The 27,503-nt window shown below is 47.3% G+C and overlaps 1 protein-coding gene across 1 annotated transcript; it reads left to right on the top strand.

Annotated features, from left to right (window-relative positions):
- Positions 1 to 1,626: 1,626 nt before the first annotated feature.
- Positions 1,627 to 27,114, top strand: DUSP10 (dual specificity phosphatase 10). Its single transcript, XM_084261312.1, has 4 exons — positions 1,627 to 1,714; positions 3,361 to 4,206; positions 21,244 to 21,621; positions 24,788 to 27,114. The coding sequence occupies exons 2-4, from the start codon at positions 3,405 to 3,407 to the stop codon at positions 25,051 to 25,053; spliced, it is 1,446 nt and encodes a 481-aa protein (XP_084117438.1). The 5' UTR covers positions 1,627 to 1,714; positions 3,361 to 3,404; the 3' UTR covers positions 25,054 to 27,114.
- Positions 27,115 to 27,503: the final 389 nt, after the last annotated feature.

The following is a 27,503-nucleotide window of genomic DNA, read 5'->3' as shown; positions in this document are numbered from 1 at the left end:
CCAGTTGAAAAATAAGTTCTTCACGTACACACCAGAATCAAAATCTTTGGGGGCTAATTTAGGTTCAATGTTACCATATTGACAGCATTTTATCTGCTCTAACTTCACCTTTCCTCCTCTAGCTCAAAGGGTTTGAATTCATGGTGGCAGGTGACACTCTCTGGCACTACCTCTGTCAGGGAAGACATGGTAGGATGCATCATTCTGGCAATGCCACTTTTCTCTGTCTCTGACTTGGTGGGTTGATACATGGTGAGATGTGGTTGCTGACATGGATTGCACAGTGGGGAAGGAAGGACTGCAAAAATCTCATGCTGCTGACAGGTAACCTTCTAGTGTTTGATGAGTAAATCCGTAGGGCTCAAAAATCAATTTTCACCTTTTGCCTTGTAGTGCACTGGCAGCGAGAGTGAGAGAGCTCGTTATTTCACCCACATCAAGGCCTGACCGAAAGGGATTCATACCTGTCCTTGTAACTGCTCCCTAAATTCTTCTCTCCAGGCCTGCATCCCTTTCCTTTTTACACTGGAGGAGTCCAGGCTAATCTGGATGCACACAGTGCTCCGGACACACACGGTCTTTGCGGGACAGGTGTGGGCTGGCAGTATGCCAGAACCTGGCTTTGGTCTGAATTTGTGTTAACATGGAGCAACCGGATCCATGTTCCAACACAGAGGGCAGGCAGGTAGATCCACAGGCCTCGCGTGTGGGGGACACCGTCCGTCCGCTTTCCCCACGACTCCCAGCTGCCACGGGAAAGTTGCTGTTTGTCTACTCAAGGCACTTTGCGTGGGCTCGTTTCTGTTAGAAGAGGAGCGGTCAGAAAAGCATCTAAAAGGTAGCCAGGCACCTTGATTTGATGCCACTCGTACGCCATGGAACTGGCTTAGAAGCCATGGGGAGGCCACGCAGTGCCGCCCCACTGCCCCCCAGGAGCGAGGGTGAGGGGGATTCTGCTTTTGCCCCCCGCTCTACTCTGAAGGAAGTCGCTTGTCTTGCCGGCGCTTTCCCCGTGGGTTGTGCGGTCGCTCTGCCTGTGGACGCGACAGGCGCTGGCAGTGGCGCTCCGTCGGCTGGCTTTGCTCCAGCGGCAGCGTGAGGTGCGGCGGTGACGGGGCGGCAGCACATCCCCTCGGGGTGCAGCTCCCCGAGGCGGCGGCGCGGCGCAGGAGATGGCCGGCCAGGGGTACTGGGGTGCTCGCGGCTTGCGAGGTCGCGGATTCGGGGCGTTCGATCGCCGGGCCTTTGCCATCTCGCTCAGGCGGCGGGCCCGTTTGATTGACGACCCGGCCGCTTCCAGCCCCTCCGGCGCCCCAGCCGCCCCCGTCCTACGGGGGGCGCTGCCGCGGGGGGCGCGCGACCCGGCCGCCTCCGCCTGTCAACGGGGAGCAGCTGCTGCCCCGGGGCGCGGGGCCGGCGCCGCGCCCTCCGGATTGGCTGCCGATGACATCACCTCCCCGGCGCCCGGCGGGCCGGCCGCGCCTTCAGTCCCGCCCCGCCGCCCGCCGCCGCGTCGCCATTGGCCGGTGAAGCCGCCCGTCGCCTCCCGCCTCGCCCCGCCCCTGCCGAGCCGTACATTTACGCGGTAGCAAAAGAGAAAGTAACGAGGATGGTGCGGGCGGTGTGCGGGACGCTGGCGTGCGCGGCAGCGGGCGCGAGACGTAGCGGCGGCCGCGCGGGGCCGCGACGCACCGGGCCGGAGCGCGCCGCGCCGGTGAGTGCGGGCGAGGAGCGGTGCCCGGGTGCGGCGTTTCGTCTCATCGCGGGGGGCCGGGCGAGCCCGGACGCAGCTGCTGCGGCAGAGAGCCTCGGCTCTCTTCGGCCCGGCCTGGTCAGCCGCGCGGGGTGGCAGCGGCGGCTACCGGTCCCTGCGCTTGAGGGGGTCAAACTTCGTTCTTCTACTTCTCGCCGGCTCGTTCCTTGTTTCCCGTCCCCGGGCGCAGGGGCCGCGCTGCCTCCCGCCTTTATTCAGGTTTTTTAAGTTGAGGAGGCGGGGGCGCCCGGGGCTCGCTCGTCCTTCTCCTGAGCAGCGAGAGGGACGAGGGGAGGTTTGGGAAAGAAGGAAAGAGTAGGCTGGAAAGCCTCCCGGGCGAGCCGCGTCGCTCCCCTCGGCCCCGGGACGTCCGCCGTCACCGAGCGGGTGGGTCGCGGCACCTTCCCTTCCTCCGGAGCTGCCCGCGGAGCTGTCTCCTCCAGTGTCTGGAGGGGGGTGGGGGGAACGTCTGGTTGGCCGCCCCGGTAGGAGGTCTCGCTATTCGGGATGGGGCATCTCCGTGCCGCTTATCGATGGGCCCGGTGCGGTGCTGGCTGGAGGGATGAGTCGGTGTTTGGGGGCTCGTCGGATGGAGTTTGTGAAGTTGCTGTCACGATGCATTTTCCAGCGAGAGCTGCAGCTGCTCCCAAAGTTGCTGAGGAGAAAAGGCAGTCTCGGGGCTCTCTTAGGTCGTTTCGCTCTTGTTTTTGTCTCTCCCTTCCCGAGTGGAAAGCGGGTTTTCCTGATCCTGTCTGCCGTCCCTTAGCCCATGGCAAGCCGAGGGTTGGGCAGGCTGTGACCTTGGCTGGGGCAGAGGGGACGGCTCTTTCTAGAAGTTGTGAAACGCGCTGGGGAGGAGGAGGGAACTTCTGTCTCTGGAGCTGCTGGAGAGCAGCAGCCTTCCTGGGCCTGGAGCTGGGGACTTAACAGGGGCTGGATCAGCCTAACTGGGTGGGATGGAAGTGCAAAGCGCATGCTTAATTTCTGTAAAGATCTCCAAACCTAATTTTCCTGCCTTCTGCTTAGCTTTATGTGGCTTGTTTTTTCCGTTTGGGTTGGGGGGGGGGGGGAGGTTGTTTAGCTTCTTGTCTTCAAGTTTCTAACTGTCTCAGAGAATTTATTCACGAGCTAATTTTATTCTAGCTTGCTGGAAAAGTTGCATATTGCCACTGACACATTCAACCCTTGTGGGTTCCTCCCAGTAGCAGAGTCAGACCCTTGCACTGAGCAGTAGGAACAAGAGATTCTGCCTCTTTGTCGTTATCAGCTGCACGCGTTGCAGCCAGGGGTTTCAGAATAGCTCAGCACCGGCTGCATATAGACAAATGCTTCCTCCTGGGTATATGAACAGCCCAGGCTGGTCCACGTATTCTGCGTGCCATGTGTACGCATGCAGATAGCTGAAGTACGTGCTAAAGGATTGGAAAAGATTTTCTTGGTTTGTTTTTAGCAACTACTGTGAGCTGATAAGTGTCAGAAGGGGTTGTTACCTGTGGGTAACGGGTGTTGGCAAAGTAAGTAGTTGTACCTATAGGCTTACATGATTTTATGACCTGTTTTCATCATCTCTTTCTTCCCGTTTCCTCTTCCTTTTTTTTCTTTTGCAGGGTGATCTTGAGTTCTTCTTAACTTGCTAGTGGTCAGCCTCCTCATGCCTCCATCTCCTTTAGACGACAGGGTAGTAGTGGCACTTTCGAGGCCTGTGAGACCTCAGGATCTCAACCTTTGTTTAGACTCTAGCTATCTTGAATCTGCCTCTTCTGCCAGCGAGAGCCACTCCAGTCTGCTTGGCGCAGCTGTCGTGTCCCTAAAGACTGCTAATCTCACGTATATGCCCTCATCTAACGGCTCTGCACGCTCCCTGAGTTGTGGATGCAGCAGTGCCAGTTGCTGCACTGTGGCAACATACGACAAGGACGCTCAGGCCCAAACTCAAGCGAGCACCAGCAGTGCCAACGTCGGAGCCTCCACCACCTGCCCTGCCAACCAAATGGTCAACAGCAATGAGAACGCTGGCAGCTTGAGCCCACTGGGCGGGGTGGGGAGCCCGGTCTCAGGCACCACCAAGCAACTTGCCAGCATCAAAATCATTTACCCCAATGACCTGGCGAAGAAGATGACCAAATGCAGCAAGAGCCACCAACAGAACCAAGGGCCTGTCATCATTGACTGCAGGCCGTTCATGGAGTATAATAAGAGCCACATTCAAGGGGCTGTCCACATTAACTGTTCTGACAAGATCAGTCGGAGAAGACTCCAGCAGGGCAAGATCACTGTCTTAGACTTGATTTCGTGCCGGGAAGGCAAGGATTCCTTCAAGAGGATCTTTTCTAAAGAAATAATAGTTTATGATGAGAATACTAATGAGCCAAGCAGAGTAATGCCTTCCCAGCCACTCCACATAGTGCTGGAGTCACTCAAGCGAGAAGGCAAGGAACCCCTAGTCCTAAAAGGTAATCCTCCTCTCTGATCGTGTGTAACCTCCTGGTTTTGTTTGCAGTGTGTGTATTCTGCCCTCAGCTTTGCTGATGGTTGTTTTTTCAAAGTGTTTGTTTATTTCTAGGAGGGCCTGTGTGCCTTGAGTCATCATTGATGGCAAAGCAAGTGTCTTCCATGAATGTAGCGGGAGATGCTTGCTTTTTTCAGAGCATTCTCCTTGGGTAGTGGAGAGGGTGGGAACTGGAAGGAGAAGGAAATGTGCTTCCTGGTGTCTGTCTGCAGACAAAGAATTTCCCCCAGTGCTTGCGCTGACTATTTATAGCCCAAGGGGCAGAGGTCCAGAAGGGTATACTTCTCTTTTAGCTCATCAGACTGACCTTTACTTAGCAGCCTTATTTTAGTCCATATAAAACTGAACTCGTAGGTGCTGGAGATAAGCAGTGAGAGAGAGTAGAGGAAAGGAGGAGGAATAACAAGGGAGGCCACTTAGTCTGAGGCATTGCATCATGGAGCAGTCAGCAATACCTGAGGGGCTGTCAAACCTTGTTTTGGTGGTATGGGGCAAAAATAATGTACAAAGGAAATACTTTTTCTAAAAAGCGATCTGAAAATGTTGTGTTTACATGTATACATGCTTATATATGTGTATAGTTTTCCTGTAAAGGCTTCTGGATTGATGTGGTGTTTGGTCTGTCCCTTAATGCTCTGGGGTAAAAGAGCCCTGCCAATTAAGGCAGTGTCCAAGGACACTTCCCTTTCTTAGCTTGATTCTGCAGCTCCTACTGATAACGTGCTGCCTTCTAGATTGAACTTCCTTTCCTCTGGGTGTTTATGCAATTTTTGTAGGCATGGTTGGCAGAGATGGGCAGTGGCACTGAGAAACTGTGGAAGGATTTGTTGGTTAGCTCTTACTGTATGTATTCACTCGATTTGCCTGTCTACTGAACTCTCTTCCTGCTCCCAGCAAGTGTATGGTCATGCTGGCTTTAATTTGATACTTGCTACAGGTTCCCAGTGTGCTTTTTTTGATTTCTTGTGCTGTGACAATGCCCTTTATCTAACTTTTTTTTTTTAAAAAAAAAGGCATGTTTTGGAGGTGCCTCTGGGTGCTGCATTGGGTGTAACTGCGTGCTTGTGGGACTGTTTGGTCTGCTTTTAGTTTCCAACCACTGAGAAATGTTAGCATCTGCTTCAAAGACCAGCTTAGCAGAAGTTCTCTCCCCAGACTGTTCTGTCAGCCCGTCTAGAATTGTGCTAGAGAACGGAGGAAGCCCAAAACATTTGCTTCATGGGCTCAGCCAGAGCACACCTCACCTGGTGAAGTCTGTAGGAAGGAGCTTTCCCCCATCACTTTAACTCCTCTCCCCTCCTTTGAAGTGGGCCTTGAACTGGGGTCGAATGATGTCAAGCATGCAATAAAGCTGCAGTTAGGAGGGCTGCGGTTAAGTTTCTGAGCAGGAGAAGCACTGCTGGAAGAATTTGTTATTTAGTTTCACTTGTCAGCGTTTTTTCCATCATGGCTCACCAGCCTGGGAGCCGGTGCACGCATGCCCCTGGGTCCAGGCATCGAAATGAAACTGGGGGTAAAGCTGGTGAGCCCTCTGTGCCTCTGTTTCTTATTTCCAGCAGCCTCTCTTGGTCGCTGCAATCCAGTCCTAATTTATTGCTGGCCCATCTGATCCCCGGTGTTGTGTTTGCAAACACTGGTTGCTAGCCTGGCTGTCCAAGTTTATGTCCCCCTGATCCGGTGCCACCTTCTCCATGTTTGGTGCTGCCTGTCAGCCTGCAGCCCCGTTGCACTCTGTGTTGTAGGGCAAATCCGATCGGCAAAGATGTGGGTTGAGTTACAGTTTTGGCCTATGGCGCCCTGGGGTAACAATGTGGCCCTGCCTGTATTTAGGTTTTAGGTACTGGAGTCTTTTTAAGCAGCAGAGAAACTGTGCTGTTTCCAAAGGCCAGGCTATGATCTATAGATAAATATATGTATGGGGCACCTTATTAGGCTCAAGCTTAAAAATAAATTATGCCACCTCTTTTTATGTAGCAGACCAGTGTATAAACTAGCACTGTGACAAAAGAGCACCGGGGCCTGGTGCGTGTTGTGGTATGGGGGGAATTTTAAGGCCTCTGTTCCTCCCATCTTGTCTGTACCTCTCTTTACTGCTTCCTTTTAATACAGAGCATTTTTTTGTCATAAAAAGATGAAAGTGTTATATCGAGTTCTTTAAGCAAAGACTTGTGTACTCTGTTCACACTATCCGACAGTGCTTGAGACAGGCATAAACCCGTTAATTTTACACAAATCATTAAAAAATCATGTTCTACATGTGTTCTAGCAAGCTAAGCTCTCAGGACTGAAGCTGCTGCTCAGACTACTTGCCTACAAAATAGGAAGAAGTCGGGTTTTCCCCCTATACCCAAACACCTTCATACTGTAGACCATGATACCACAGGCTTATTGAAACCCGAAGGCCTCCCTTTTTGTGGATTTTAAAAATTATTAACATTGGGAAGGAGGGGAAGAAAAAACAGTGATGTGAGCCCAGTGTCCCTTATGCCTGAGGCCGATGTCAAAGCTGTTGCTGAATTGGGGTGGTGTGGCCCTAGGCTGGCTCAGCAGCCCTGACCTTCCTCTCTTACCTTCCTTGAGTGCCTTGGCTTGCAGTGAAAGTGGCCTGAAGTCTTGGGGGTCTGCATGCTTGAGTTTGCACTGGGACCTAAAAATAGGTAGTGGGAAATTAATTTGCATTCAGATGAGAAGTATTATTTTACCCAGAATAAAACGCTTAGGTTTGGAGTTAAGCATCTCTTTTTCCAAGTTAAATTAAATCTACAAATGAAATGAAGAATAGAAGCATCTGTGCCAACTCATTTCAACAGCTTTTAACGCAAGAGGAGTTGCCTTTGTCTTCCTGGCTGGTGTCTAGCAGTCTCGTCTTCATCCTGCCCTTTCTCCTCTGCCTCTGAGCCTCAGAAGCAGGAGCCTTGTGAACCTGCTCAAGTCTTGTCTTTAGTTTTCAAAGGCTTCAGCGTTTGACTGCAGGGAGACACCAAATTCAAAAGCAGAGGTGCAAAACATAATCTGTTGAATAAATATTTTTTTCCTTTGCATGCTGTAAAGTGATGGCTGGACTGCTGCAGGGGGTGGGGAGGAATTAGTTGGTGGCAGTAGCAACCGGTTGCTTCTGTTCTTGTTCCTAGTTTGAGGAACTTACATATGCTCTGGTTTTCAGTATTCTCACTGCTCAACTAACAGGGAAATAAATGAAAGGCCTCTCGCTTGTTATAGGGGGGAGTACAAGACCTGCCAGCAAACCACTTCATGCTTTCTGCCACAGTCTAAGAATAGCTTCAGATCTCTCACCACATGGAAGTCACATATCTGTGATGTTGAAACAACTACAGAGAGACTGAGAGGCCTATTTTTTATAGGAATAAGTATCTGGTTTATGCTGTTCTGTGTTCATATAAAATACGATGATCAACTGCCTTTGGAATACACGACCTGGTCAGAATCTGTAGCAAAGAAATTTATTATTATTGATTCTATAATTTAACAGTGTTGGTGTTACTTTAAATCCCAGTGGAATTACACTGTGTGAGTGTATTTGAGAGTAAAACTTGATGTAATGGTCAACAAATCCAGATGACCAACAAAGCAGGTGCCTGGCACTTACATCAGAGATCTCCACTGAATAATTATTAGGCCATGGCTGTAATGGGGAAATGTGTGTTTTTACGTGTTAAGTAATGCATGTGCAGTGTCCAATGTGTTTAAAACTAAAGCATGTTGTGTCTCTGTCGCAGAATAAGTCTGGCCCCATCAGTCACTGGGAAAAAAACTTTTGCTGGTTCTATGAGAGCTGAGATTTCACCTTTGGTTTTCAGACTTGGAGTGCTAGAGCTGAAGGTATCTCTTTCTCCACTGAAATAGATGATCTTATTGGCCATAAGACTTGAAAATTGGTGGTGTTATCTATGTCTTGCGTGCAGAAAAATTGGGGCAATAGAGTGATTGGAGACCATGGTTCTGCCTGTACTTTGAGGGGAGGCTTTTGCAGAGGCGTGTAGCTCTAAACTTTGCCTGTTCAACAGTAACAGAAAGTGTAGCATTTCCTCCCAGGTGATGGCATCTCACAGTTCGACATGCTGGCTTGCATGCTACCAGTCGTGTTCTACCTGTCATGTTTTACCTGTCTTTGGAACTAGAAGGACTTTTTTTAGCTCTCTAGCTTCTCATACCTGTGGAAACCAAACTGAGACTCTAGAAGCAAACTGTTAAATTAGGCAAATACCTCTGATCCTTGTAAAGAAACATCTGGCTCCAGCTTCGTTTAAACTGGGGGGATACCCCTTGTTATGTTTCTGGTATGCAGAAGTTGAGTTATAATTAGCTGAATGCCTTATGTGCTGGAGATGAGACACTCCACTGTTGAAATCCTTGAGTTGCTTGTTGGTATGCCTTCTCTTCTGGCTTTTTATTCTCACAGTGAGCACAACCTTCTGGAGAGGCTCAGAGTAGAGGGGTAGCTGTGTCTGAGGTTTGAGTGGTGTCTGAGTGTTAACTAATACAGAAAGGTGGTTTGGGGATTTTTTTTCAACCTATACATGGGTAGGCTTCCTTCCAAAGCAGCAGCCAATGTCTTTACTATGCTTAGGAGCACAAAGCTTTTTAGTGATATGACCTCAGCTTTATGATGCACTGAGAGTGGGGGATCAGTAGCTTGTCTTTAGACTACAACTGTTTCTTTACTCCTTGAAAAGCAACGTTATAATTAGACTTTTTATTTGTGCAAGCAACTCTGAAGAAAAGTCACAAGTAGGAATGGCATGCACACAGTCCTAACATTTCTGGTTTGTGTGTTCACCAGACAACCAGGATGGAAACAGGTCTCAAATATTCAGCAGGGGCTTGCAGGGCTATAGAAATCATGCTGTATAAAGAAATAGGTTATGGCAATCTATGAAGATGACCTAATGCATTGTCCCTTTGTGTGTAAGATAAGATTAAGCATGGTGCCTTGGCCTTGTTGGGAAGTCTCTTATGGGCCTGGGAGAGTGCTGGCTACGAAAATCATAAGGCTGGCCTGAATTACCATGAGCAGTTGTTTGCTTGGAGCTTTGTTTCTCACCTGAATCCCTCTTCAGATAGCATTTTGGTTTTTTTTTTAATGTCCCTGTACTGTAAAAGAAACTCTTATTGAAGCTCTTGTTATCACTGTGGTGTTTGTAAGCTGGGGCTTAAAGAAGAGTGGCAGATATCATGGCTGTCACCTTCCTCTCCTCCCCTGAAAGTTGAAGGTAGCAAAGAGCTCAATGGGTTGAGCATTGATTGTGCTTGTTTCTGCTTTAGCTGGAAGTCTTCCAAGTGGCTGCCTTTCAACTGGTCTTCATAGAGGGATGTGGATGGCTATGATAGTAAAGCTCACAAATTGCTGTGCCTCTTAACGCATCCCAGGTGGAGGCAGAATGGGGGCTGCTGTGAGCAGAAGGCATGGAAAGTCTTGAGGCACTTGCAGTCTCTGTGCTGAGTGGCTGATGGATGCTCTAGTAATGAATTCACTGGGCTTTTTAATGCCTTATGATTTTTTTAGTACAGGAAGCTCTTTGTTGCGCTTAAGATCTATGATTAAGGCAACCTCGTGACCAGAAGCATCTCAACCCATTGGAGGCTGTTTTGGTGCGTCCTACCCAGCTCTGAAAGATGTTGGATCCCCTTGGAGCATGTGGTCTTCCAGAAAGGTGGTCTTTGAATCTGCTGTGGAACTGTACAGCAGCATTTTAGGGACTGAAAGAAAAGGGGGTGGAGATGGAAAGTACATGTGTCTTGTGGTGCAAAAAGGGGATAATCTGGCTAGAGGGGTAATTCTGTGCCTAGGTAGCAGGGCAGTCTTGGGGCCAGGAGAGCTACAGTCAAGGCTGTGCGATGGTCATTCTCCCACTCTGACTCAGCACATGTAACAGACTTGTTTGTGAGGCCTTGGAAAAGTTGCTTTAATCTGTCCAAGTGTTCTTTATCTTTCCTTTGCACCACTTGTAATGCTGAGCTCATCTCGTTGCCATCTGTGTTAAATGTGGCTGACCCAGGTTCACCCACCATCACAGTGGTGCCCTTCAACAACACAGCTGCCTGTTGTGGAAAGCTGGAGAGAGGACTGCAGACATCCCCTTCTCCCTTAACAGTGCGTTTTGCTAAAGTGATAAAAGGTAGGTTCTTACTTACCTCCAGTGAATTTTTGTTCCTTTAAAAATTCAAGGTTCGTTTTCATGTCTTTCTCTGCTTGGGAGAGCTGGTTGCTGCTGCCTTAGAGCGAGCTCTCCTTCCAGTGAAGAGACCAAGAGTCAGAAGGGGCATAAGCTTATGTTCTTCTGGTCCTCCTAAGAACATGTCACAACTTCTGGAGGACTGTGTGCAGAGAGACCTGAGCCAGCAAGTGTGTATGGGGAGCGACTGGGACCTTGTAGGGCCAGGTGCCACCTGCTCCCTCTTCTCCTGAGGGAAAAAGCCTCTGATTGCTGCTGCTTGGGGCAACACTCAGCTTGTCTAGCTCAACAGCACCCACAGCTCCCTTGGCTGGGGTCCAGCCAGCTGGCGTGTCCCTGCACTGGGCTGTCCCCATCAGAGGGGTCGGGGGTTAGTGCAGTTGGGGTGACTGTAAGTCTGTAATCACCTTCGTCTGGGGAGACGTGAGTGTGCTCAGGGGTGGGAGAGCTTGAGACCCACTGCTCCTACTAGTGTGGCCGCTGCTTTGCAGGTATGCAGGGCTCTGTTGCCAAGATAACGGCTGTGATTTTAAAAAGAGAAAGGTAATGTGAACATGTTGGTCCCAATTCTTTTAGTCTTAGCTTTAAAGAGCATACAACATGCCTGGGTTAATTCCAAAGTGATTTCCTGTAACAGAGAACAACAGCTTTTAATTAATGATAATAGAGAGCAACAAATGTTATTCCTCATCCACACGTAAATTACCATATTTTTCTTTTCACAGTGGCTTAAAGACATTTGGAAGATAGAATGTAACTTCCAAAGGTTTCTGTCGTGTCGGTCAAATGGGTTGTCTCCAGCTCATTGTGCAGAAGTGTGATGTGAAGCTTTCTGGAAGCATTTGACCAATAATGCTCTAAAGCAAAAGCTGCTGTTAGAGCAGTTGATGGTGTTGGTGATGGGTTCTAATCCCTGTTGCGATACTGGGAGTCTATTCAGTTCATGGAACCTAACAATAGGTCTTTTGCTGATGATTAAAATTTGCTGGCATGTTTTAGGTACAAACCCAACTTGATGTGATCGTTTAACATGTGGTTAATCTTGGGTTCATAGGTGTTTGTGTTAGTCTTGTGAGGCAGAATGGCATCTCTGTTGAGGGATAACACAGTCCTTAGGCTTCCTGGGAAGTGCTGGTGTTAACTCACCTGTGGAGCCCAGGAGACCAGGCTTAGTTGTGATCTGGCTGAGGTTTCCTCATTTGCTGGATGTTTAGCTCTGGATTTTGTTAATGTCTGATTTTGTTGTCTGTAGTCTTTTGACTCTGAAGTATAGGGATACAGGCTGGGCCCTCTTTCTCTTAGCCTTTGGGGTTTCTTTAGGTTTTAGTCTTGCCTCCCTGACCATTAGAATTGGGATTTAAGTGGTGGCAGGGCTGGTGCTGAATTTTGTGTCAGTGTTGGGTCTGGCTTGCAGCCTGCTAGTTCCAGTACTTTGCTACTTTTATTTTTGGACAATGCGGCACTGGGATATTCAAGACACCACCTTTTATTTTGGCTGGATTTTCTTCATGCACATTGAAATACCATGCTAGAAAGTGTAAAATCAGAGCCAGGTATTATTATTACTATTTCTAACCAAAAGGATAGAAACTCTTCACTTCAAAGAGTTCAGGTCCAGCAGGAATGCGTGGCGCTACTGACTCAGGTGACAGGTGTGGCATAGGAGCATGCAGTTTTCCTTTCATACTAGTGTGGTTGTTACTGGTGTTTCTGCTGTGGAGGAACAGTGCTTTGGACTGGAAAAGAGCCTTTGTTCATCCTCGGGAGAAACAAAGCAGCCTGCTCTGTCGTTAGAAAGTTGTCCTGAAGAGGTTGCCCTTAAAAGGGTAAAGTGAATAAATGGATGGCTGAACCACGAGAATGTCAGTGTTCTCTAAAACATGTGTATTAAACAGAAACGTCCACTCCTACGCGCCCAGGATTACAGATGTCTGACACAGTGTTGGGGCCCTGCTGCCTCTTCAGATGTGCTGAGCCAAAGCCCTTGCCTCACACTGGTGTGTGATCGTGACGGCTGTCTCCAGGCCAAGATGGCCAGTTGCTTGAGGGATGCACATGGTGATGGGCAGGGAGAGAATGGGTAATAGGTTTAAAAAGCAAAACAAACAAAATCTAGCATTTTTGGCAAATCTGGTCTATTTGACCCCTTCCTGTCTGTGCAAAGAGCTTGGTCTCTCTGTCAATATAAAACTATTTGTGGTATCTTTATTGCATTAAAATAGTCTCTGTTCCCTCCCCCCTCACTTCCCCTGCCTCTCTTGTACATAGCCTTAGCATCTCTTGATGACCTTTTTGTTAATATGATTTCCAGTGGGAGCATTTCACAGTAGAAGTATGTATCCCTTCAGGGTTTATGCTGACATTTCCAGTGATTATTTAATTGGACTTCATGTTAGCCTGCTTCCCCACGGGAACGCATGCTTTTGCTATGAGAAGTTGTAACGTGTCTAATTTTGAGTTTCTGCTATAAATGCTTGCCCTCTGGGGAGGGCAAGTCTGATCCTTGTCTGTCGCTGCAGCATCGTCACTGTGGTGTGTTTGGGATGTAGGGTTTCTTGTCTTACCCCTAATTATGTTCTTGCGTAGCTTAAACTTTACACCAAAATTGAGAGCAGGCCTTCTCCTCCTTCACCTTCCTGACTGCTCCCTGAGGATAACTCAGTGCTTTGAGGGATGCTGTCGTGTGGATTCTTTTTCTGTGAATACTCTTCTATTTTTTTTATATTTTTTTTCTTCTTTCAAATGGGCAGACTCCACACTCACTTGGCATAAGGGGATTTCTAGTTACAAAGCTGGAACCATTGTCCTGAAACCAAAGATACAGTCCAGAAGTATTCATAGTGGCTTCTGGATGAGTGGTGAGTAATGTCAGGAAGTGTTAGTGGCATCTCTTGGAGGAGCTGGTGACTAAAGCTGGGAAGGGAGGTGTGTGACTTGCATGAGTGGCCTGTGCTCAAAACTTAGGGTCCCAGAAGGAAAAGGGGGGATGGAATGAGAAAAAAACAACTTCAATACCAAGAAAGGTTCCCTAGTAGGTAAAAAAAAAAAATAATTTAAAAATCATTGTTTCTACAAATTTGTATGGTCTAGTGGTCCTTAGAAGAAGAAAAGCAAAGGGGTGAGAGCTGATGGTAGAAAGAAAAGAAGCAAGCTGTGTGGAGGTGTGGTAGGCATTGTGGATGACAGTGTGGTTGGGAGCAGGTGGTGGTAAGGCATGGGGAGCTGGGCAGAATCAGCGCCTCTGTTACAGCCTGGCCTGCGAAGGGGCTGTCAGTGGCCTCTCCTGCACTTTGCCTGGTGTCAGAGCACAAAGTAGAAGTAGATGAGACCGGGTACTGCAAAGGCCAGTGGGAGAGGATGTGCTGTGGTGAGGCTGTGAGCTGCAGTGAGATGAAGTTATAATTAACATGCAGATGTGTGTGTGCCTCAGTGCTAAGGGGAAACCTTTCCTCTTTATCTGGTGTCACGCTTTTAACTTCTAAAGGGACCTCAAAACTGTTCTGTCAAGGTTGCCTTTGTAACTCCTCCAGGCCAGAATCTGTCTACAGAATGACCTCTTGGGATAGATCCCACATGGAAAAAACCTGACCTTGCAAGTTCTCTGGAACACAAGGTTTTGCCTCTTTTTGAAGTGCCGTTAGCACCTTGATTAGAGGGAGAGACCAGATTAGATTGAGTGTATGAGGTGGAAGCTGCTCTATGAACTATGTTTACTTTACCTTTTTGTTTGTTTATGATTTAATCTTTTGTGGCAAGGCTGATGCTGAATGCTGTGTGGGTGACAGGGAAGGAGACCCTGTGATGGGTCTTTTGAACCTCCTTGCACTGCAGAAAGGTGGGCTCCCCTCTGTTGTGGGCTTGGCCTCATGTAAATCTCCCTCCAGTGTATTAAAAACAAACTGGGGCAGGGGGAGGAAGATGCAAACCACAATTTCTTTGAAATCAAAGGATTAACTCCTAGTGTCACATGTGAGTGTGGTTTGATAGGTCCCTGCCCCTCACCTTTCTCATCTCAGCTTCCTGCTCTGTGGGCCAAACAGTATTTTGAACTGTGTTGAGCTTTCTACAGCAGTGAGGGCAAGCCCCAGGTGCTGCTCAGCAGCAGCTGTGTTGAGGAGAAGGACATCTGTCGTGTTGTAGGAGTGTTCCTACTCTTTAACTTGCTTGGATTAGCCCTGTTCCTCTAGAAGTGCAAGAAACACAGTTCTTTGCTGCAGCAAGCAGAGCCCTGCTTGAATGAGAAAAGTGTCTTTTGTTTAGGAAATTTGGGCGTGCCTTCTTTCAGTACCTCAGGATGCGCAGAGAATGAGTCCCAGTACACACTGTAAACCATTTTTGCCATGGTTAAAATGGTGTCAGCAGAGGCTGGGGGAAAGCGTGATGGCTAGAGCTTCCACTGCAAGGTGGTTTTTGCTCTATGCCCTATGGGTGCATCCCAGTGCATCCATGTCCTGTGTGCTAGCTACCTTGTGTACCTGGTAGGCCTACCCCTGCTTGAGGCTGAGTACAGCAGAAGTAGTATGGAGTGTTAGGTGCTTTTCTCCTGCTTTTACTCCTTGTGTCACCTGGTGGTGTTGGAGATAAAGCAGTAGGCCTTTGGTTTGGTTATGGCCCAGATACAGGAGTTATGTGTAGCCATTAATGCCTGCAGATGTAGCTGTGCTGGTCAGTGGTGTGAAGAGATGGTTTGGGTGGTTGTCCACATCCTGGGAGTGGATTCAGGCTATGCTGTCTGGATTCTGCTTCAGCCTGTACAGGGTGTGTTTTCAGGTTTTTTCCATGGTGGAAGCAAGCAAGCTGTGATGGATTTGCTGCTCAGAGTGAACTGGTGTTGAGTGGGGGAGTGGCGTCCGTCCCTTGGAGTTCCTCTGTGCCAGGGCTTACTGGCTCCCTTTGCATGAGAAAGCACTTCTACCATAGACCTGTGTCCTGGGGACAGGCCAGTGTCTCCAGATAACCTTCACATGATAGGTTTACAGAGGGATGAAGCTGGCTGAGTTTAACACAAGGAAAACAATGCTACCTACCTGCTGAAGCCAGTAGGGACTGTAGCTTGATCCAAAGGGGAGGAATATGTAATGGTAAGGAGAAAGAAGCGAGCACGGTGCTCAAAGGGAAATGCATTCTGCTTGAGCATGGTGCCACAGGCTGTGGCATGCCCTGCTGTGGTACAGGAGCAGCCCTGACACAGGCAGTGAAGCGGTGGCAGTGGCTCAGCACCAGTGTGCTACCCTGCAGCAGCACCTCCTGGCATCCCAGATGGCACTGGGGTGCTGACCCCCCACCCCTGCCTGGGTGGGGAAGGGATGCAGCACCATGTGGGTGAAGCAGCTGGCGGTACCTGGCCTCTATTTTTATATGCTGGCATCACATTTGCTTAACCTTGAGGCATCCTGCACTTTGAATCAACTTGACAAAAAGTTATCTGTTCATTAATAACATAGGAGCGATTTAATTGTTGTCTTAGTGGAAAAATACATGAGACTGTCATCAGCTGTTGCTTCTGGCAGTGCTTTTCTGCTGTAATGTAAATAAATGAGGTCACAGGTTTAAAGGAACAGGCTGTACTTGCACAAATTCAAAGCGTCATCTTAAACAGATATACACCAATTGTTTGAATGTCTCCATCCTGCCCCCCAAGTGATAGCTGTAACATTTTGACCTTAAACACGCTCAAATACAGCCTCAGGGGCTCACTTTGCCGTGCTGGTACTGACAGTCTGCATGCTGAATGGGTGTTTTAAAACTTGACTTTGTGCCTGAGCAAGGGAGGCTTTTCAGCACCCCAGTATTGCTGAATTTTCTGCTGCTCCCTCTGCCCCAGGAGCCCAGCAAGTCAAGAGTAGGGGTAGTTAAAGACCAGCTACTCTTTTCTGCTGCTACTTCACAGAATCCTGGGATTTCTGCTCTGGTGGTGTGTGTGTGTGTTGGTTTTATTCTTTTTTTTTTCTTTTTTTTTTTTTTGAGATGGCTTTGTGGTATTGCAATCGAGGATGAGTGGATCCAGAGATCCGCCTGGACAGCTTTGAAAGCTGTATAAAAGGTCTGTTTGTCTCCCGGGACCATGTGTTCAGTCTAAATGTGGATTCTGCATCTGCAGTCTGTCATGTATAAAAATATGTTCCTGTTTGTAATCGTAGTGGGAACACCCAGTACCTGCCATGCTTGGAACAAAGTATGGCCCTGGCGATGAGGTAATGCAGAGGTATTGCTTTATGGTGAGGGTATTTCACGGTAACTGTCTCTCCGAGCTCTCTCACTATAGGAGGAACCAGGTGACTTACTCCTCCTCCTGTGAGATAAATGCCTTTTTCCACATAGGAAACATATTCTACGTCTACCAAAACATATTGTAACCCCACATCCTAGTTTGTATATAGTCCCACAGCCCTAGTGCAGCAGTGGTGCCAAAGACGGTTTAGAGAAGGGGGGCAGGTGTTGCTCTACTCCTTGTACTTTAATGCTTGATCACTTACAGATCTGTGCAGGTAAGGTTTGTTCGTGCTTCCTTTGAAGATTGTTTAGGTTGCAAGGCTGTGGTCCCTTGTAAAAGCTGGTTGCCTCACTTTGTACAGTGCGAAACAGGCACAGGAAGTATGTGCCCTCTTCTGATGGTAAATGACAGGCGCCACATTTGGCATGGCTTTTATGCAAGGACCATGCTGCTCTTTTTTTTTTTTTTTTTTTTTTTCCTCCCCCTTTTAGTTTGTTTGGAGCTGCACTGGCTCCTGTCCAGCCGCTCACCTGTGCTGGTGCGAGCCCTGGGCTCCTGTGTGGTTTTGAAGCTGGGAAATCTGCAGGCAGCTGCTCTCCAGGCACTGCTCAGCGGGGGATTTTAAGGAGCATTAAGCAATACGTTTATGGGCAGGTGGCAGCAAAGAACGTGAACAAACAAGTTTGAATAGCTGGAGCATTTATGGAGACTTCCTAAAAGTTTTGAGGCCTTGGACAATCAAAAGTCTGTCTCTTGCGAACTGTTCTGGCAGGGCAGGATGCTGGAAGATGTCATGTGGTGATAACTACAGAAATATCTGGCTTTTGCATGAGTGGCAAGCAGTAGTCCTTGGTCTTGTGTTCCGCTGGACAGCAGGCAAGGCCACCTGCCGTGAAGGGTTGCCCTTCATTGATTCATCTCTTCATGGAAGAAATACCTTGGGTTCCCACCCCAGTGTGCTAGGCATCTGTGCATGTCCACCTTCGTTTGGATTTGGGTATGATCGGTCCCCCGAAAACCTGCCCAGCAGCTGTTTTGGAGCTAAGTGAGCACAAAAGCATTTGGTATATTCTCCATGTCTGCACACGGTCTGTGTCTAAGTGGCTGGGCAGCTCAGGCTTTCAGTTCTACTTTGGTTATTAAAGCTGTTGGGCATCTTCAAAGCTAGAAGAGACAGGATACAAGCATGGTGTTCTGCAGAGGTGGACATTGGTGGCTTTTCTAGCTGCTGGCATTCTGGCTTGTCACCAAAGCTTAAGCCTAGGCTTTGTGGCTGTGTTCACACTGCCCTGCTATGCATGCTAGTGGTCTTTCCTGGTGGATATGTGATATTGCTTCTTTGCTTAGGCTGCGTGTATATGATGAAGGCTTTTTGTGTATTGCAAGTTGCAGCTGAAAAGCTGTTTTTAAATTATAGCATACTTCTTGTGCTAGTGAGTTGCCTCTCTACGCTCCATATTGCTGCACCCTGTGACACTTCCTTCAGGCCCTGGGTGTGGGAAGGCTTGCGCAGCTTCAGCTACAAAATGGTTCTTACAGCCACTAGCAAAGTCTCTGCGTCCATACCTCAAGCTTCCTCACCTGTAGTTGCTGTCAGTGGCAGTTGTGTGTCTTGGTCCTTGCTGAGTTTAGTGAATCAACTTTTGGGGCAGACTTGCAGTAGCAACGTGTTGGCCGCCTCTGGTTACAACCTCTTTCGCTCCTGTCCCCAACTTCATGAAGGCTTTAGATGCTGAAATGGCTGCTTGACAAAAGAACATGGATGCCCTAGAATACCTTGCATGTTGTAAGGTATTACCTTCATGAGTAAAGTTGTCACTCTTTGATTCTTTCTGACTGGTCTTAATGAGCTTTGGACCTTCTGGGAAGTAGTCTCATAAGCTTTATTAAAAAACTTGATGTTATACATGCATGAACTCCACTTAAATTGCGCTAGTGCCTCATAGATCAGCTAGAAGCAAGGGTTATGTGTGGTGAGAGTGGCGCTGGGATCCTGTTTTGGATTGTATGGCAGTTCAGAGCCGAGCTAAGGTCCTGCTGTTGGCTTTAGAGTTCAGCTTCCCTCTGTGGCTGCATACTTTCTGGATACCAGTGGTCTTGTCCAGCCCTCCCTTGCTCAGGTGTCTGAGACAGTTCAGGTTTGCAATCCTCTCCCCAGCAATGTGTGATTTCAAGGACACTTACTATGAGAACTGCTTGGTTCTGGTACTCTAAATATTGCTTGAGCTGACTTCTTTTAAGTCCCTATCCACTTCGGGGAGGAGAACAAGGAGAGAGGGGATATGTGGACTGACATTAGGAAGGGTGACCTCTTCACTGGTCAATGTCAGGATAGAAATTGTGGGCAAAGCTATTGTATGTTGGGCTATTCTACTTGTTCAGGCAACTTCAACATGTCCTGTTTTGGGGCTGACTTCCTTTGGCCTGATGCTCTGCTGGATGGGGATTGTCTTGCACCTCTTGATCTCTTCTGGGTACACTGGTAACAGAGGAGCTCTGTGCAATGTAATGGTCTCCTGTTCTCCTCTGCTGTACCAGAGTTTGCACCGAGGAAGAGTTGGTAAGAGGTGTAATAATGTCCTCTGGCCCACAGGGCAAGCAGAGGCCCAGCAAGGACACAGGTGGGGAGCAAGGACCTTGCTCTAGATTCTCCAGCTCTGCTCTTACAAGGTGGCTGGTGAAGGAAGATGGTGTCTTCAACACCATCAGTGCGTCTGCACTTGTGTGATGAAGCAATGGGATCCTACCTCCACCTGTGTACTCCCAGAAGGCTGCAGGAGAGCTGGCTTTGGAGTCACTAAAGCAACTTAGTTTTCAGTGGGTTTTGGGGGAATCCCAGCATGCTCTGGTTATTGTTGTAACAAGTTTGATAGAGATTTTTAAGGCAGGTCTGTTTGCTCTGAGTCCTGTAAATTGCAGAGGCAGCTGAAGACAAGCAAACTTTAGAATTGGGGGAAACACTCTTGTTTTGTGGGTAGTTCGAGGATTTCTGGGGAAATGAGTGACTAGTAGTGTGTAAAGGACAGAAGTCTGGTCATCAAAAAGAGCACTTGTATTAGAGGGGCTTGGGTAGCTGTAACCTGGTCAGGATGCCTCATGCCCATTGAGTGGTGTGTGGGGCACAGAAGTGATCCATGGGTGGGTGGCACTCTCCAGGCAGGCATGTGGACGTTTGGAGTTGTAGCACTCAAGATGTAGGCACCTAAGTAAGCCCTTCATGTCTAATCCAGAGCCCATGAGACAGTGTGTTTTGCTTTAAAACCTCCCTTTGCTAGAGCACAGAAAAGACAAAGAACTTTTTTTTTCCCTTTTCTATCAAAAATAACATTATTTGGATGGTGACACTCAGCATTTATTTTGGCTCTTGTAGCTCTTTCTAGTAACTTCAGCGTAGCTTTACCCCCTCCACCCTTGTCAGGGCTTTGTTTTTTTGGCTTGCACTTCACAAAGTGCAATTGAGCTGAACACTTGGCCTGTCTCAATGCGGTGCATGACTCCAGGCATCCTGGTACAACATAAACCTGCGTGTTTGTGGGTGAGGCGAGGAGGGGGGGGATATATATCACTGCATTTCCCTTCTTTCCGCCTTTTTCTTTTGGAGGAGCCACCTGTTAGCATTACATCAGCGGCTCCCAGGAATGCTGCCTCCTACCAAAGGCCTTACACAAAGTAGTTCTTCTTGTATTGTTTGCGCTCAAAGAGCTGATGTCATGCCAGCTGATGTCATTGTGTGCTTTGTGTAATCGCTATGGAAACCAGGCAGGTGGGGAGCCTAGGGCTGATGTAATTGCCAAATGAGGTGTAGAAAGAAGGTCTGCTTTTCTTGGTCCAGTTCTGCGGAGCCGCCCTCCTGGAGAAGGAAAAAAAGGAGAAAAAAAAAAACCCCACAAAACAAAAAACAGCAAAAAAGGGAAAATGTTGCTTTAAAACACCAGCAAGATGTGCACCAGAGCCAGGGAGGCATGAGCCTAAAAAGTGACTTCACCATCCCCCCCATCAAATCCATTTTCCAATCCATATTAAAGTACTAAAAATAACTTGCTAGATATTTTCAGGCCATGGGGGCAGAACTGGGAGAGCTGTTTGCCACATGTGAAGCCAGCACCTCAGTCTCTATTAGGTTATGAGGAGCGGTTTTTCGTTCAGCCACAGAAATGGAGGTAAAGCTAAAATACAGTCCCAGCTGGCCTTTACTTTGGTTTGCTGCTGGCCTGGTTGCTTGCAGTTTTGTCAATGTTTTCCTTCTTGGAAAAAATACCTTTTGGTGGTTTGTTTTTGGGGTTGTGTTTTTCCCTGCTGCCTCCCTTTGCCTCCTCTCCCCAGCACAGTGATGCGTTTGTCTGTAAGCCTGTTCCTTGGCTCCATCAGCCTTGTGGAAAGGAGGGCGATGCATGATGCTGGTTCATGCCACCCCTGCCATTGGCAGCTCCAACCAGCATTGGTCACCAGGTGGGAACAACAGAGCCAGCTACAGTGCTGGTGGCCCCAGCATTTGCTCTGAAGAAAGGTGGGTCTGAAGCGTTACTGCCCATGGGGTGTCTAACCACAGTATCTCCTTGGTCTCTCTTCTCAGGAGGACTCAGCGGTTTCAAGCAGAACCATGAAAACCTCTGCGATAACTCCCTCCAGCTGCAAGAGTGCCCAGAGGGGGGAGGAGGGGGTGGCGCATCCACTGTGCCCCCCACGCTACCTCAGTCCATCCCTACCACACCAGACATCGAGAATGCTGAGCTCACCCCCATCCTGCCCTTCCTCTTCCTCGGAAATGAGCATGATGCTCAGGACTTGGAGAAAATGCAGAGGATGAACATAGGCTACGTAATTAATGTGACCACCCACCTACCCCTCTACCATTACGAGAAAGGCATGTTCAACTACAAGCGGCTCCCGGCCACTGACAGCAACAAGCAGAATCTCAGGCAGTATTTTGAAGAGGCTTTTGAGTTCATCGGTAATTACCCTTGACTGGAAATACTCCTTGGGTTGTTTTTTTTTACCTGTTGTAAGAATCTAGAGTGAGTTTTCTGCTTTGCAAACTACCCTGAAGGCTGCATAAGGCCATGGTTACTTTTGTTTAGTTGTCAGAAATGCTGAGCACCTCACATTTATTCTCATACTCATCTCTGGCATATTCAGCTAAGCAACCTGGGGGTACAGTTTTTATCTGTTCATAGTGATGCCTGCCTCCAGGCTTCCAAATTCAGGAAACCCCAGAAAACTGGGACTTTTCTTATCCCCTCATCTTGATTCGTTTGCAGTCTGAGCTTCCCTACTGGCTTCCAGCCAGTTCTTCATAGTAACTGTCCTTAATGGTGGCTGGGTCTTCCCTAACTTAATTTCATGAGAAAAAATGATGAGTTTTCCTATTTCACTCATTCTAACATAGGATTTATAACTTAAGAGTGTATATGTGAATGAGTAGATTGTGATGAAAACCTGTATTAATAAGCCACTAAACCCTATGCACTGTGTGAGAGGTTACTGCAGATGTGAGGCTTGTTAGGGAGATGGCTGAAGAAATATCCCAGCAACATCACCCACGTTGCTCTGAACCTCGCTCCAATCCACGCAGCACAACATTCACCCCAGTTTAGGGGTGCATTTGGTTCTGGTAACCTAGACAAAAGCCAGATGGCCTCTGAGAAGAGAATTCTGTGATTCTCTTGAAACAGGGCTGCTCAGTGAGAACATCAGCACATGATATCAACAGCTTCTAAGGATCTTCCTTTGCCCCTCTGTGACCCCATGCTGAAATGGGCTCAGAACTGTTGTTGTCCCTGCCCTCCGGCATTCAGTGGCTACAGCCCTTGAGTCAGGGCGGTGGGTATTTGACTCTGGAAACTCAAGTCTGCTTGTGCTGGCTCTGTTTAGGTGGTCTTGGGCGCAGCGAGAATCGGGACCCAGAGCAGGAGCTCCAAGCTCAGCGTATTCTTCTGAGCCCATCTGCCCCTGCCATATGTCTGAGCAGGGGCTTGTGTCTCTGAAGCAGAGCACTCTTTGGCCCCGTCTGGCTGCGTTTCAGCCTGTGGGGGGTCACTGTGTGCTGATTCATGTGGTTGGTAGTGATGCTGCTTTAGTGAAGGTGAATAGGCAAATCGCTGCTTACATTGCAGTTTGGATGGACTGTGCAGCATTAAAGCTTGAGTTTAACCACTGAGACCTACCAGGAGCCCTTGGGCTTGTCCTCTGCAATGTAGAGGACCAGAGGATCTCTACTGAAACCAACATTTTCCCCAATATTCCTAACCAAACTTTGGCTTTACCATTAGTGCTGTCAGCTTCCAGAGCTGCTGATTGCTACATGCATTAGAAGGCAAATGCACCTTCTTGGGTGAAGGGAAAGCCTCTCTGAGGGCAGGGGAGAGGGGACAATGCTTTGGTCCTTTGGGAAGAAAAGCTGGGCCAAGAAATCCATCAAAACCTTAAAATTCTAATTCAGTAAGATGGGGAGATGCAATAAGCTAAGCTTACAGAAAGAAACTGCAAAGCTCTGAGGTAGGAGGGAAATTCCTGCACCCAGCATCCCTGTGAACTGCAGCATTAGAGCTCTCGAAACCACTAAACGATGATGTTTGGCTGATGACCTTACCAAGGGCAGAGAAAGAACCCTTGCTTTGAGGAGGTTTAGAAAGTGTTTCAAAACACATTTTACTTTCCTTTTTAATAATTGCTGCTTGAGGGTCTGCCTTTGTTTTCAATAAATATTTCTCCACTGAGAGTTTTTCCTCCATAGCAGATTTAACCAGCTGGAGAAGTAACTAGTCAGAGTTTTCCCTTCCTCAGGGTCAATTTTAAATTGCATTTGAGAAGACTTAGAAATGTTTAAACAACAGATCATTGGCCTATGTTTCTTTAAATATGTTTTGGGGAAAAAAAACCCAAACCACAACCATACCTAGGTTTAGCTAAGACTAAAGCCATAGGAAGTGAAATCATCAAAAACTCTCTGGGAAAGTGTCTCAAAAGACACTAGAGGGATTCAGCTTTCTGAAAGGCGAACTGATAAAAATGTCTGGAGGGAAGTTGGCTTCACTTATGCTTTCACAATACAGGTTTGTCCTACCCTGCATGTCCAAGCATACTGTTTGTGGGGCTGGATTAATGCCAGAACTTGCGAACTAGATTCATGTTCCTCTTGTGGATCAAAACAAAAAGAAATAGACTGAAGTGTCACATCTTGAAAGTTTTATCTCCTTGTTTTTGAAAGCAAGCTGTGGTAATGAGGGTGGTATGTTAGTGACTCTCCTCTTTCTTTTGTCCAATTGCCATGTGGTTCCAGGGGCTTTGTCCTCACTAAATCCTGCATCGAAGTGATGCATCTAGTGGAGAGTGTGTCTGACTCTGTATTGTCATTTCCCTCCTATTTCCCTCCCTCCCCACCTTGTTCTTTCCCTTTTTGCTTCCAGTGAGTTTTTGTGGAGAGGTAGTGTTCAAGTAGAATGCGATGCTGTGCTCAAATTCTGGAGAGACAGGGGTGCCAAATGCCCTCTCTTCATACTGCTGAAGGTGACAGAGTCAGAACACCCAGGGCTTGGTATGCAGGCAGTGAGGAAGATGGAATTTGAGGTCTCCTACCTCTGAAGTCTTGTTGAGGTGTAAACCAGACCCAGCTTCTGCTTTTGCAGAGACACGGCAGGAGAGTGCCCTGTTGAAGCTCACTTCTAAAGTACCTGTGTGAAAGCCTCAAAAAAATAGGGTGTCAAAACAGATGTTACAAATTGAACCTCAAAATACCTGTGTTTTGAAAGGGTGGTGTCCTTCTTGGAAAGACCAGGCAGTTGAGATGCCAGCATGGAGGTGGAGCCTGAGCTGCTTCATCATGGGCTTCGACCTCCTGAATAAATGCTCTCTGCCAGCATGGGGGTGCAGCGCAGCCAATGTCTCTGTCATGTTCACCTAGTAGAGAGAATGGTGAACGTGAAGATTTTGATGTCAGACCGGCCCGTGTGTTTCACATGCAGTAACACTGAAACCCTGAAGGAAGATGGGCTGGGGGGCATGGGGAGGAGATACCCCTGTGCTTGTAACCAAATACTTTTCTCATTAAGTTGCTCTTAATTGCACGGAGCTTTTCCTCATTTACAATCTGGTAAAAACCTTTCTTCTGTCTCTTGCAGAGGAAGCTCATCAGTGTGGAAAAGGCCTCCTCATCCACTGCCAGGCTGGTGTCTCCCGATCTGCCACCATAGTTATCGCATACTTAATGAAGCACACACGCATGACCATGACGGATGCCTATAAATTTGTAAAAGGCAAACGACCAATCATTTCCCCCAACCTTAACTTTATGGGGCAGTTACTGGAGTTTGAAGAAGATCTAAACAATGGCGTTACGCCTCGCATCCTCACACCAAAGCTGATCGGCGTAGAAACTGTTGTGTGATGGCAAAGCTGCGAGGAGGCGGTCAACAAAGGGGTTAACCTATTCTTCACCTGATGTGGGGCAGTTGAGGGGTGGGTTGTTGTGGGTTTTTCTTTTTAGCTTTCAAGGGGGGGGTTGTGGCAATTTTTTTTTTGTGAATAAAACCCCTTTTTTTGTAAGGAAAGGTTGTTTTTTGTTTTGTTTTCTTTTTTTTTAAAGAGATCCAAGAACTTCACCATGTTTGGGATGCTGTTGTGATTTCTTTCACAGATGCTGGCAGAGCAGGAAGGCTTCAGAGCAAAAGGAGTACTTAAAACAAGAAGATATGTTTGGCTTATTTTTATTTTTTCGTTCCTTTCCAGCTACTCAAAGAGTTCATGGCTAAGTAGTCTGTGCAGGTTCATAGACTGAAGAGACCTAAGCTGAAGAAGAAACACAAAACAGCCAAAACAAAGCTGAAAAAAACCCCTCCCTGAGACAAACATAAGGGCCTTCGTTCTGCAGAGGCTTTGCTGAAGATAACCTAGCTTAAACACTCACCGATGCAAAGGAAATCGGAGCAGCTTAAAAAGGCTGCAAGGCACTTTTCACACTCCTGACTCAAACTAAAGAAGGAAAAAAAAAAAGTGTATTTGGCGTGTTTCATGTTCCAGTTCTATTTTTCTATTTTTGGGTGTAAGGTTTTAGCAGTCAAGGGACTTTGATCATTCTATGCCATATGCCTTCACTGGCTTCCTGTGCAATAATAAGTTGGGGTTTGTTTTGAGTGTTCAAACTGATTAGAGTTGGCTGTTCCCTAAATAATAATAATAATAATTTTAAAAGTCTAATAGTGCAACGGCAGCCGTCTTGGTTCAGAAAGAATAAATGAGAGCAATTATTTCGTTCCTTTGTATGATTTTGATCCTGGTTACAGTGCCATCAACCTTGTTACATATGTATATCAGAATGTACAAAAATCAAGAACGAGCAAAGTTAATTTTAAAATATTTTTCACACAAAATATTGGTGTGTTTCAGTTGTCTATGTAAAAAAAAAAAAAGATAATTTGATTATAAAACAAATCTTTTGGAAACTGTGTGTCCTTTTATTTCTTTAGCAGTTTCTTTCTGTGGGATGGGTTTTTGTTCTTTTGGTTTATCCTGTCTGTGTTTCGTTGCGGTGACTGTCTCCCTTTGACAAACCTGATATGTCTTGTTTGGCATTTCCTCTTTGGTGTTTCGTTCCTTTCTTATGCTGGTGGGACACCTTTTCTTTTCTACTGTATCCTTGCCTCCTTTGATTTCTGTAACTGGATTTTTCTCTCCTGGAATTGCATCAGCTCTGAAGCTGTTCAGCTGCATTGGTGCTGTTGGCATGGGCTCTTTGGGACACGATTGTTACTTCTGCAGCTCAGTAGCTATTTGGAAAAAATAAGAAATAAATACACTCCCCTGATTGCTTATCTTCTTTCCGCAATGAGCTTATCCTCTATGTTACGAAGCTGACCAGTTTCTAGAAATACATTGCTCTCCTGTGTGCTTTTCCCTGGCTTCCCTACAGCCCACTCCTTTAGCAGTTCCACTAATCCCGGGAATTTTCCTCCCCAGCTTTTTCCTCTCTCACTTGACCATCTTTCCTTCATCCCCCTCCTGTTCCAGCTGTGTCAGTGTTCAGTGTGGTGTGTATTGTAGGCCTGATGTTTCTGCCTGACTGTGTCCCTTAGGCAACTGACTTCTGCTTGCTTGCTTGCTATTTACTTTTTTTTTAATTTTTATTTAATGCTATGGTATAACCTGATCTCTTCTGAACTGTTACCAACTCTAAAGTTTATTTATGTGAGCCTAAAATGAGGTAGAAACCATTTCTTGTATGATTCTTTTGTGCAAACTGATATATCCCAGGAAGTCTGGTAGCAGTGAAGGTTTTTTCTAGGTGAAAACCCAGATGGACTGAACCAAGTTTAAAACGGGACCTGTCGGAAAACTTATGTATAATCACATTAGACATGTATATTTTTGTGGACATTTTACTTAAAATGTTGTTACTATACAGCTATTTTCTTGAAACTTATCCCTTTATTAAATTATTTTTCTACTGGAATGGATTTTTTGTTAAATTTTTTTTTTCTTTTCTATGCTCAATATTGTTCCTTTGCTGAGACACCCTTGGCAGGCAGAACTTCTCAGGCTGTGACTGCTCCAGGGACAAAGGAGAGAGTGGCTGGACAGAGAAGTCACTGTTTGCTGGTCAGGAGCTTTCATGCTTCAGGAGGACTCCTAGCAGAGAGGTCCAGAAAGTCTCTTAGCAAAGGTGGTCTCCTTTCTGTGTGTTCAGGCTCTACCTCTTCCAGCTGTTCTCCATGAGCTGCAGGTGCAGGACATTAGGTAACAGGGAGGAGGTTGGAATACCTCTTTGTTCCTTGCTGGAGAAGCAAAGACAGCAACAGGGCTGAGTGCTGGCTGAAGAGTTCGTCCTTGCAGCCTGTTTGT

Source organism: Gallinula chloropus (assembly GCF_964237585.1).
Source record: "Gallinula chloropus genome assembly, chromosome: 3".
Taxonomy (NCBI): domain Eukaryota; kingdom Metazoa; phylum Chordata; class Aves; order Gruiformes; family Rallidae; genus Gallinula; species Gallinula chloropus.
Note: the sequence above shows the minus strand (reverse complement) of the source record. Positions and strands in the feature narration are given on the sequence as shown.